This window comes from Sciurus carolinensis, chromosome 12 (assembly GCF_902686445.1).
Source record: "Sciurus carolinensis chromosome 12, mSciCar1.2, whole genome shotgun sequence".
NCBI lineage: Eukaryota > Metazoa > Chordata > Mammalia > Rodentia > Sciuridae > Sciurus > Sciurus carolinensis.
In genome coordinates, this window is record NC_062224.1 from 89,491,346 (window position 1) to 89,503,568 (window position 12,223).

At 40.5% G+C, this 12,223-nt stretch overlaps 1 protein-coding gene across 1 annotated transcript in view; it reads right to left on the minus strand.

Moving 5' to 3' along the window:
* The window catches only part of Crb1 (crumbs cell polarity complex component 1), a 204,693-nt gene that overhangs the window by 40,318 nt on the left and 152,152 nt on the right, over positions 1–12,223 (minus strand). Inside the window, exon 9 of the mRNA XM_047520927.1 lies at positions 1,311–2,217. Within this exon, the coding sequence (XP_047376883.1) occupies positions 1,311–2,217 (907 nt within the window). The remainder of the gene's footprint in view (positions 1–1,310; positions 2,218–12,223) is intronic.

Genomic DNA, 12,223 nt, shown 5'->3' on the forward strand with positions numbered 1-12,223 from the left:
TTAACACTTAGCACCTATCACTTTGCTATCATATACTCTGAACAACAATAAATAACATAATAAATGCTATGAAGAGACATACAATTTTTATGGAGATGGATACATGTTATGTCTGCTAGAAGATGCATGTAATTAAGGTACAAGTGCTGAATTAGTGTAATGTCTACAATGTCTATGGCTGCCAACCCACTCCAGGTGTTTTTTCCAAAGTCCTGGAATGTATTACTTGTTAATAATAACCCTCTCACCTACCCATAATGACTCAATTATTTAGTAAATTTAAAGCAGTGTAAGTTGTAAAAGCAATAATGACTTCTACTTATATGGAAATATTGAAGCAATGTGACTTAGCAGGAAAATATTCTTTCTTATCTTTGTTTATACAGCATAAAATAGAGGTGGCTGCTAGAACTAAAATACTGCTTTTGTACTTTCAGAAAAAAATTGAGAAATACTTTGAAATGGGCAAAAGAGATTAGTGGATTATCTTTTGGTGGAAAGCTGAATGTTATCTAAAGGACCCTCTACAACAATCCGATTCTATAGGGGTAGATGTCTTAGATTTTCTTTACTAAGCAATATTACAGCTCTGTAAAGTGTAGAAAATTATATCAATACAAAAGAATCTTGCTATTCAAGTGAATGAATTTGTAGCAATACAATTGATTGTCATATTGCGGGAAAGAATATTTCAAATCCTGATTTTGTTCTCCTATAAATAATAAACAGTTTTGCACTTATTAGTAGATCTATTTCATCATTTTTTGTTTTATGTATACATCTATATTCTGTTGATTGTCCTTTGAACTGCGTTTATATCTTTCTAGTTTTCTCACTAATTAATAACTAATAAAATCCTCAAAACATGTTCATTTTATGTTTGAAAATCATGAATTCACCTTTTTGAAATTATTATGTAGCCTGTCCAGGATTTTATGAGATTTATCTGCCTGAAATAACCCAGGGCATTATTTTGTCAGTAGAAGTTCTGCCTTCCCTGACAACACTGAAATTCAGTTTTTTGTGTTTATTGTAAATATATTTGTTTCCTGTAACCTTAGGGCTGCCAGATCCTGGAGTTAGAGTTCATGAGACATATTCTAACAAAGGTGACTAAGAAAACACTGTCTGGCTGAAACACTATCATTAATACTTGTAGATCATCCCTCAAGATAAATCCTATCTTTAGAAGATCAAATTGTGATGGAAGTAGCCAAAACCTGTCCCATTCAGCATAGTATATATACATAGACCTTAGGGGAGAGCTTTCTGACTTGTCAAAGACCAAGCTTCATGGATTTTATACTTACCTGCAAAATTTTCCGGTAAAATTTCCTAAACAGAGGCAAGAATAGCCATTAGTCTCACTAATGCAGGTGGCTCCATTTGCACATTGGTGATTCTGGCAATTGTCTATCTCCATTTCACAGTTCACACCGGTGTATCCAGGCTCACACCTGCAGTGGTAAGCTGCAACTCTGTCAGAGCAGTTGCCATGGATACAGGGGTCTGAAAAGCATTCATCAATGTTGAGTTCACAGTGTGTCCCTGACCATCCCAAGGGACAGGAACAGTGATACGAGCTATAGATGTCTTCACAATTTCCTCCATGCAAACAGGGGTTGGAATTGCAGGCATTTAATTGTAAACAGCCAGTAGCCACTGAATTTGTAGAGATTTTAAGAAACTGCTCTTCCTGAGGTTTATTAGTAAAACCAGGAGCATTTTCAAAGTAAGACAGATAAATGCCTCCAATTTCTATTGTACTTAGACACCCTTTCAGGCCCTTCATATTGTTAAGAGCTCCATCGCCCACATAAATATCTGTATTGTCCTTGAGAAAGTTGAGGTTTCCAGTAGCAATTGCACTGGTCACAAAAGGTGTTTGATTGTCCACTTCCATTTGCCACCTGGAGGCCTGGGCCAGGGGGTCTCTCATGGAAAGAGTCACTTGGTGCCATGTGCCATCATTCACTGACTGCAAACTTGTCAGATGCAGCACATAAAAGCTGTTGCCACTTCGCAATTGAAAGACTAATCTGGAATCTTGAATGCTGATATTGAGAAACTCAGGCTCTTTTTCTGCATGCAATATTATCACATTTGCATCTTTTGTTCTGAATCCAAATGTGATATTGGTGAGTTCTCTGGTAATGTTCCCATTACTTCTGAACAATATTTTGCTGCTTTGCCCATTAAAAACAGCATTTGCAATACCTAAGGAGAGAAGACAACACTAATTAGCAACTTTATTAAGTCTATGATATTTTCTTAATCACCTGCATTAAGAGTAGTGATCATGTTAATGATATCATGTATTGATTGTTTGACATGTGTTGATAATTGACATGATAGTTGCTTTTTTATATTATTTCTCACACAAAACTCTTGATACAAGAGTGGTTATAATCTCCATTACAAGGACAAGTATGGTTATAATCTTCATTTTACAAAAGTAGAAATTGAGACTAACAGAAGTTAAGGAATCTGCTTATGTTTATTAACTAATAAAGCCAGAACGTCAAACATGGATGGTCTAATACCAAAACCCACACCACACTTTTCTTTTCCATTGATATCCTAATGCATGCCAATTTTTATTTTCCACTAGATCCCCCAATTAAGGCACTGATTATCCATTTCATACATAAAGCAATTGAGCACAAAGAAATTACAAATCTAGCTATAGCAACACAGAAGTTTACAGGGTAGCCTGGCTTCTGATTAAGCAGAATAACAAGGAGTTAAAAGTAGTATTTCTGCTGGGTGCAAAGGCACATGCCTATAATCCTAGCTATTCAGGAGGTTGAGGCAGGAGGATCACAAATTCAAATGCCAGCCCAGGTAATTTTGTAAGACTGTGTCTCACAGGAAAATTTTTAAAAACCAGGAATGCAGCTTAGTGTTAGAGCATCCCTGGGTTCAATCTCCCAACCCCTTCCCCCACAGGCATTCCCAATGATTGCCTAAACTGGCAAAAATCCAGTTGTGTGCCAGGCTACCCACTCTCTACCTATGACCAAGGGCTTTCATGTGATTTGGAAAAAATATACAGCCAAATCGACTGCCTTTACCTTATGTCCACGTACTATCTGGGAGCACAGCACTTTTAGGTAAGCAGTGCCTTTCTCTATTAAAAGATTATTAAATCACAATGGGTTCTATCTCTTAAAATGTTTAACCTTATCTCAGTCTCCTGTTTACATTCTTGAGCACAGGAGAAAAACTGCCCCAGCTTTCCACCAAATCTGAAACTTCACAGTACCTGGACCCTCGCTGCTTCTCATCCTGTTACAACGGATGCATCTTCCTTATCCCCACGTGAGGCCAACCTGGTCAGCAACGTGTGGGGTTCTGTTAATTTTCACCCTCGTTTAGGTACTATTCAGACATGCACCTGCTTTTCTACCCTCCCCATCATTTTCCTTCCCTTTTTGTTGTTTCCTGTCTATACAAATATGCTGCAGTTGTTTTTCAATCTTAAAAAATAGACACAAGCAGGAGACCTGGAAAGTGCGTCCTGTCTCCCCCACCCCGCTGCTTCCTTCTCCGCTCCCCTCCCCATTGAAACATCTTCTAACAGTTTTCTATTCTCATTGTCTCCACTTTCTTATCTCCCATTTTCTCTTTGGTACATGTTACTCAGGTTCTGTTCCAATCACCTCACTAAAACCACTCTTGTCAAGGTCACAATGACCTCCACGTTATCTACTCCAGTAGTCAATTGACCATTCTCCTTTTTGTTCCCAATTTTCAGTAGCAATTGACCTTAAAACTCTATCATTACCCAACGTGTGAGGCAATATACCCAACCACAGTCATATTTTATGTAGACTAATTACTTATTAGTAGCCCTATGTCTGTGGTGCTGAGGGTGAATCTAACCACCACTCCTTAGCCCAAGACCTCCATTGGTTGCCATCATATCTAGAAAGTCTTAAGTCCTAAACAGCACTCACAGGAGTCCATGTGATCTGACCCCTGATTAACTTTTCAGTTCTAATTCCTTCCACTTTCTTCCTTGTATCCATATCACAGCCACATGTCCCACCACAAGCTTGTCCCTGACTCAGGTCTTTTATACTTGCTATTACTTAAGCCTGGAACATTCGCCTCTAGGCCTTCCTATACCTGGCTTCCCCTCAGCATTGATAGTTGCTCAAATGTCACCTCCTCTGAAGAGCCCTCACTGAGTATCCAATTGAAAACAACTTCCTCTCTGGGTCCACTCTCTGGGTTCACTCTGGGTTTTATTTTCTTTATGACTCTTATCACCATTTGAAATTTAAATTTGTCCACTTGTTCCTTGACTGTCTTTCTGTCCTAGAGCATGGGCTTTATGAGATCAGAAATCTTCTCTGTCTAGGTTTTCACTAAAGTCTCTGCCTGGAACACTGCCTGACACATAGTAGGTGCTCAGGTGTTATGGTTTGGATGTGATATGTCCCCCAAAAGCTCAAGTAGTGAGACAATGCAAGAAGGTTCAGAGGAGAAATGATTGGGTTGTGAGAGTCTTAACACAGTGAATTAATCCCCTGATAGGCACTAACTGAGTGGTAAATGAAGGCAGGTAGGGTGTGGCTGGAGGAGGCGGGAACTGGGGCGTGGTTTTGGGGTCTATATTTGCATTTGGCAAGTGGAGACCTCTCTCTAAGTTTCCTGATCATCATGTGAACTGTTTCCCTCTGCCACATTCTTCTGCCATGTTGTTCCTGCTTCACCTCCAGCCCTGAGGAATAGAGCCAGCTGTCTATGGATTGAGACCTCTGAAACTGTGAGCCCTTAAATAAACTCTTCCTTTTCTAAAATTGTTCTGGTTATCACAGAAGTAATAAAGGCTGACTCAAACATTAGGAAACATTAGTAAATGAGTAATTGATGAAAAAAACTTCTTCCTTTATTTTGGAAAGTGACATGATTAGAAACCAAAGCAAGAGAAAATTTAAGTGTATCATTCAACTTGTATTATTTGACTGAATTAAAATCTCATTTGATTTCATTGTTTTTGATTGTCGAGTTGTTTATTCCTACCAGGTTTTGGGGTAAGGATTAAGGAGGGAAAGAGCAACAAGTGACTCATTATATATTTTAAAGTAAATGTTAAAATAACAAATCTCTGAAATCACTTCTTGAGATATGGGTAAAAAACCACAATGCACATAACATTTTTACTTTGCCTTTTCTTTTTTTTTTTTTTTTTTTTTTTTTTTTTTGCAGACCCACATTTATTTATTTATTTATTTTTTCTTTTTATTGTAAACAAATGGGATACATGTTGTTTCTCTATTTGTACATGGCGTAAAGGCATACCATTTGTGTAATCATAAATTTACATAGGGTAATGTTGTTTGATTCATTCTGCCATTTTTTCCCTTCCCCCCCTCCCCTCCCACCCTTCCCCTCCATCTATACAGTCCTTCCTTCCTCCATTCCTGCCCCTCTCCCTAAACCCAACTCCAACCCCAACACTAACCCTTCCCACCCCCATTATGTGTCATCATCCACTTATTAGCGATATCATTCTTCCTTTGGTTTTTTGAGATTGGCTTATCTCACTTAGCATGATATTCTCCAGTTTCATCCATTTGCCTGCAAATGCCATAATTTTATCATTCTTTATGGCTGAGTAATATTCCATTGTATATATATACCACATTTTCTTTATCCATTCATCAATTGAAGGACATCTAGGTTGGTTCCACAATCTGGCTATTGTGAACTGAGCAGCTATGAACATTGATGTGGCTGTATCTCTGTAATATGCTGATTTTAAGTCCTTTGGGTATAGGCCAAGGAGTGGGATAGCTGGGTCAAATGGTGTTTCCATTCCAAGTTTTCTAAGGAATCTCCACACTGCTTTCCAGAGTGGCTGCACTAATTTGCAGCCCCACCAGCAATGTAAGAGTGTACCTTTCTCCCCACATCCTCGCCAACACCTGTTGTTGGTTGTATTCTTGATAATTGCCATTCTAATTGGGGTGAGATGGAATCTTAGGGTGGTTTTGATTTGCATTTCTCTTATTACTAGAGATGTTGAACATTTTTCCATATGTTTGTTGATTGCTTGTACATCTTCTTCTGTGAAGTGTCTATTCATTTCCTTAGCCCATTTGTCAATTGGATTATTTACATTCTTGGTGTAGAGTTTTTTGAGTTCTTTATAGATTCTGGAGATTAGCGCTCTATCTGAAGTATGATTGGCAAAGATTTTCTCCCACTCTGTAGGCTCTTTCTTTGCATTGCTGATAGTTTCCTTTGCTGAGAGAAAGCTTTTTAGTTTGAATCTATCCCAGTTATTAATTCTTGCTTTTATTTCTTGTGCTATGGGAGTCCTGTTGAGGAAGTCTGGTCCTAAGCCGACATGTTGAAGCTCTGGACCTACTTTTTCTTCTATAAGATGCAAGGTCTCTGGTCTGATTCCGAGATCCTTAATCCATTTTGAGTTTAGTTTTGTGCATGGTGAGAGATATGGGTTTAGTTTCATTCTGTTGCATATGGATTTCCAATTCTCCCAGCACCATTTGTTGAAGAGGCTATCTTTTCTCCATTGCATATTTTTGGAACCTTTGTCTAGTATGAGAAAATTGTATTTATTTGGGTTTGTGTCCGTGTCCTCTATTCTGTACCATTGATCCACCTTTCTATTTTGGTACCAATACCATGCCGTTTTTGTTACTATTGCTTTGTAGTAGAGTTGAAGATCTGGTATTGCGATACCCCCTGCTTCACTCTTTCTGCCAAGAATTGCTTTAGCTATTCTGGGTTTTTTATTCTTCCAGATGAATTTCATAATTGCTTGCTCTATTTCTGTAAGGTACATCATTGGGATTTTAATTGGAATTGCATTGAATCTGTATAGCACTTTTGGTAGTATGGCCATTTTGACAATATTAATTCTTCCTATCCAAGAACATGGGAGATCTTTCCATCTTCTAAGGTTTTCTTGAATTTCTTTCTTTAGTGTTCTGTAGTTCTCATTGTAGAGGTCTTTCACCTCTTTTGTGAGATTGATTCCCAAATACTTTATTTTTTTCGAAGCTATTGTGAATGGGGTAGTTTTCCTAATTTCTCTTTCTGAAGATTCATCGCTTATATATAAAAATGCCTTCGATTTATGTGCATTGATCTTATATCCCGCTACTTTACTGAATTCACTTATGAGATCTCAAAGTTTTCTGGTGGAATTTCCTGGTTCCTCTAAGTATACCATCATATCATCAGCAAATAGGGATAGTTTGAGTTCTTCTTTTCCTATTCGTATCCCTTTAATTTCTTTGGTCTGTCTAATTGCTCTGGCTAGAGTTTCAAGGACGATATTGAATAGAAGTGGTGAAAGAGGGCATCCCTGCCTTGTTCCAGTTTTTAGAGGGAATGCTTTCAGTTTTTCACCATTAAGAATGATATTAGCCATGGGTTTAGCATAGATGGCCTTTACAATGTTAAGGAATGTTCCCACTATCCCTATTTTTTCTAGTGTTTTGAGCATGAAGGGGTGCTGTATTTTATCAAATGCTTTTTCTGCATCTATCGAAATAATCATGTGATTCTTGACTTTAAGTCTATTGATATGGTGAATGACATTTATTGATTTCCTGATGTTGAACCAACCTTGCATCCCTGGGATGAAACCCACTTGATCATGGTGCACTATCTTTTTAATATGTTTTTGTATGCGATTTGCTAAAATTTTGTTGAGAATTTTTGCGTCGATGTTCATTAAGGATATTGGTCTGAAATTTTCTTTCCTCGATGTGTCTCTGTCTGGTTTAGGAATCAGGGTAATATTAGCTTCATAGAATGAGTTTGGGAGAGTTCCCTCCTCTTCTATTTTCTGGAATACTTTGAGAAGTATTGGAATGAGTTCTTCTTTAAAAGTTTTGTAGAACTCGGCTGAGAACCCATCTGGTCCTGGACTTTTCTTTGTTGGAAGGCTTTTGATGACTTCTTCTATTTCATTACTTGAAATTGGTCTATTTAAATTGTGTATGTCCTCCTCGTTCAGTTTAGGCAATTCATATGTCTCTAGAAACCTGTTGATGTCTTCGAAATTTTCTATTTTGTTGGAGTATAGGTTTTCAAAATAGCTTCTAATTATGTTTTGTATTTCGGTCGTGTCTGTTGTGATATTTCCTTGTTCATTCCGAATTTTAGTGATTTGGGTTTTCTCTCGTCTTCTCTTTGTTAGTGTGGCTAAAGGTTTATCAATTTTGTTTATTTTTTCGAAGAACCAACTATTTATTTTGTCAATTTTTTGTATTGTTTCTTTCGTTTCAATTTCGTTGATTTCAGCTCTCAGTTTAACTATTTCCTGTCTTCTACTACTTTTGGTGTTGGTCTGTTCTTCTTTTTCTAGGGCTTTGAGCTGTAGTGTTAGGTCATTTATTTTTTGAGTTTTACTTCTTTTATTAAATGCGCTCCATGAAATAAATCTTCCTCTAAGTACCGCTTTCATAGTGTCCCAGAGATTTTGATATGTTGTTTCTTTGTTCTCGTTTACCTCTAAGAATTTTTTAATTTCCTTCCTAATATCTTCTGTTATCCATTCATCATATAGTAGCATATTGTTTAATCTCCAGGTGTTGGAGTAGTTTCTGTTTTTTACTCTTTCATTAATTTGTAACTTCAATCCATTATGATCTGATAGAATACAAGGTAGTGTCTCTATCTTCTTGTATTTGCTGACATTAGCTTTGTGGCATAATATATGGTCTATTTTAGAGAAGGATCCATGTGCTGCTGAGAAGAAAGTGTATTCGCTCTTGGTTGGATGGTATATTCTATAAATGTCTGTTAAGTCTAAATTATTGATTGTGTTATTGAGATCTATGGTTTCTTTGTTCAATTTTTGTTTGGAAGATCTGTCCAGTGGTGAAAGAGGCGTGTTAAAATCACCTAGTATTATTGTGTTATGGTCTATTTGGTTTCTAAAATTGAGAAGGATTTGTTTAACATATATGGATGAGCCACTGTTTGGGGCATAGATGTTTATGATTGTTATATCTTGCTGATTTATGCTTCCCTTAAGCAGTATGAAATGTCCTTCTTTATCCCTTCTAACTAACATTGGCTTGAAGTCCACTTTATCTGAAATGAGGATGGATACTCCAGCTTTTTTGCTGAGCCCATGTGCATGGTATGTTTTTCCCCATCCTTTCACCTTTAGTCTATGGGTATCTCTTTCTATGAGGTGAGTCTCTTGCAGGCAACATATTGTTGGATCTTTCTTTTTAATCCAATCTGCCAGTCTATGTCTTTTGATTGATGAATTCAGGCCATTAACATTCAGGGTTATTATTGAGATATGATTTGTATTCCCAGTCATTTGGTTCATATTTAAAATTTTTGACACATCTTGGTTCCTCCTTTATTTGACAGTTCCTTTAGGATAATTCCTCCCTTTGCTGATTTGCTTCTTTGTTTTTTATCTCTTCCTCATGGAATATTTTGCTGAGAATGTTCTGTAATGCTGGCTTTCTTTTTGTAAATTCTTTTAGCTTTTGTTTATCATGGAATGATCTTATTTCATCGTCAAATTTGAAGGTAAGTTTTGCTGGGTATAAGATTCTTGGTTGGCATCCATTTTCTTTCAGAGCTTGAAAAATGTTGTTCCAGGCCCTTCTAGCTTTTAGGGTCTGGATTGAAAAATCTGCTGATATCCGTATTGGCTTCCCCCTGAATGTAATTTGGTTCTTTTCTCTCACAGCCTTTAAAATTCTGTCTTTATTTTGTATGTTAGGTATTTTCATTATAATGTGCCTTGGTGTGGGTCTGTTGTAATTTTGTGTATTTGGAGTCCTATAAGCCTCTTGGACTTGATTTTCCATTTCATTCTTCAGATTTGGGAAATTTTCTGATATTATTTCTTCAAATAGATTGTTCATTCCTTTGGTTTGTTTCTCTAAGCCTTCCTCAATCCCAATAATTCTCAAATTTGGCCTTTTCATGATATCCCATAGTTCTTGGAGATTCTGTTCATGATTTCTCACCATCTTCTCTGTTTGTTCAACTTTGTTTTCGAGGTTAAATATTTTGTCTTCAATATCTGAAGTTCTGTCTTCCAGCTGTTCTATCCTATTGGTTGTGCTTTCCATGGAGTTCTTAATTTGGTTTATTGTTTCCTTCATTTCAAGGATTTCTGTTTGGTTTTTTTTTCAATATCTCTAACTCTTTATTGAAATGATCTTTTGCTTCCTGAATTTGCTCTGTTAACTGTCGATTGGTGCGATCGTTCAATGCCTGCATTTGCTCTTTCATCTCATCGTTTGCTTCCCTAATCATTTTAATTATGTACATTCTGAACTCCCTTTCTGTCATTTCTTCTGCCATGTTGTCGTTGGATTTTATTGATGTGACATCTAGATTTGTTTGGGGCATTTTCTTCCCTTGTCTTCCCATATTGTTCAGGGATCAGTGGGTCATTAAGATATTGCAGATTTCCTCTATCAACTTATAATGTCCCTGAAGATTGTTAGTATATCCCCTCTTATCCTTCAGTAGCCTGAAGTCTTGGAGGAGGTTGATAATGCAGAGCTCCACGAAGAAGCTGCCTCTCTAGGGTGGTGACCCTCAGGTGGCGTATATTCCCTGCTAGTGGGCAGAGGTGTCTCCACTTGTTGACCAATGGTCATCCAACGGGGAAGTAGGCTGCGGGCTGAGGCAAGGCCTGTTTGTGCCTATGTCTCTGACTTTACTGTCCCTGTGGGAAAACCTCCCCTGACCGGGAAGAGTCACTCGGTGGGGACGTCTCGCTAGTCAGTTGCCCTCCTAGAGGTTCCCCTCAATCTACAACTACCCCCTGGGCTGGGCTGTCTTCTTCTGCAACGATCCCAGGGGCCCGGACCTACGTCTTGGGCCTGGGAGCCTCACCCTTCGCAGGCGAGTCTCCTTAGGCTGCCTCTCCCAGAGAGTCTGCCCACAGTCCTGGAAACTTCGCTCCGCCCCTAGGCGTGTCTCTGTGCGGCTCTTCCAGCAAGAAGCCACCTAGCTCCTGGGACCCTGCTCTGCACCAATCGCCTGGCTATGCAGCCCCTCCCCTGAGCCACCACCTGGAGCCCCGTACAATAGCTCCGAGACACAGAGACCCGCCACACACCTCCTCCTCCGGACAGCCGCCCGGTTTCCGACGCAGTCACTAGGAATCCAAACAACTCACTTTGGGTCTCCTCCTCCCACCAACCACCCGTAGCCCTAGGCAGTCACTCCAAGTCCAAGTGACCCGCCCTGTTCCTCCTCCTCCTCCTTGGGGTAGCCGCCCGGGTGTTCAGGAGCGGTGGCTCCGAGACCAGGTGACTCACCACGCTCCTTCTCCAGGCAGGCCACCGGTGTTCCGGAGCGGTTGCTTTTAGTCCAATCAACTCACCACTCGCCTCCTCCTCTGGCAACCGCCTGTGGTTCTGATGCAGTCACTCACAGACTAAGCGTCCCACCGCTCTCCTCCTCCAGGCAGGCCACCAGTGTTCTGGAGCAGCTGCTCCGAGTTCAAACAGCTCGTCACGCAGCTCCTCCTTCGGCAACCGCCCGCAGCTCTGATGCAGCCACTCCCAGGTCAAACAACAAGCCACGCTCCTCCTCCTCCTCCGGGCAACCTCCCGGCACTCAGGAGCGCTCGCTCTGGGTTCAAACAGTTCACCACACAACTCCTCCTCTGGCAACCGCCCGTGGTTCTGATGCAGTCATTCCCAGACCAAGCGTCCCGCCGTGCTCCTCCTCTTCCTCCGGGCAGTCCCCCGGCGCTCAGGAGCGCCCACTCTGAGTTCAAACAGCTCACCATGCAGCTCCTCCTCTGGCAACCGCCCGTGGCTCTGATGCAGTCACTCCTAGACCCAAGCGACCCGCCGGGCCTCTCCTCCTCCTCCGGGCAACCCCCCGGTGTTCGGAAGCGGTCACTCTGGGTCCAAAGAGCTCACCACGCAGCTCCTCCCCAGGCAGCCGCCCGGAGCCCCAGCGGCTGTTCAGCCGCCTCCTCTACGATGATCCCAGCCGTCCGTGCCTACCGCTCCAGTGGGGGGAGGGGCGTCTCGCCGAGCAGCTCCACCTCACAAATTCCCTGCGTTCCGGGGCTACCGCCCCATCCGGGACGCCTCCCCAACAGGAGAGACTCACCCGGCAGCTTTGAGTTGGTCCCAAGTCTCTCACTATCTCCTCTTTTGAATCTTGCGTCCTGGAGCAGCGTGAAATGCAGCCGCCCTCTAGTCCGCCATCTTGGCCCGCTACTTTGCCTTTT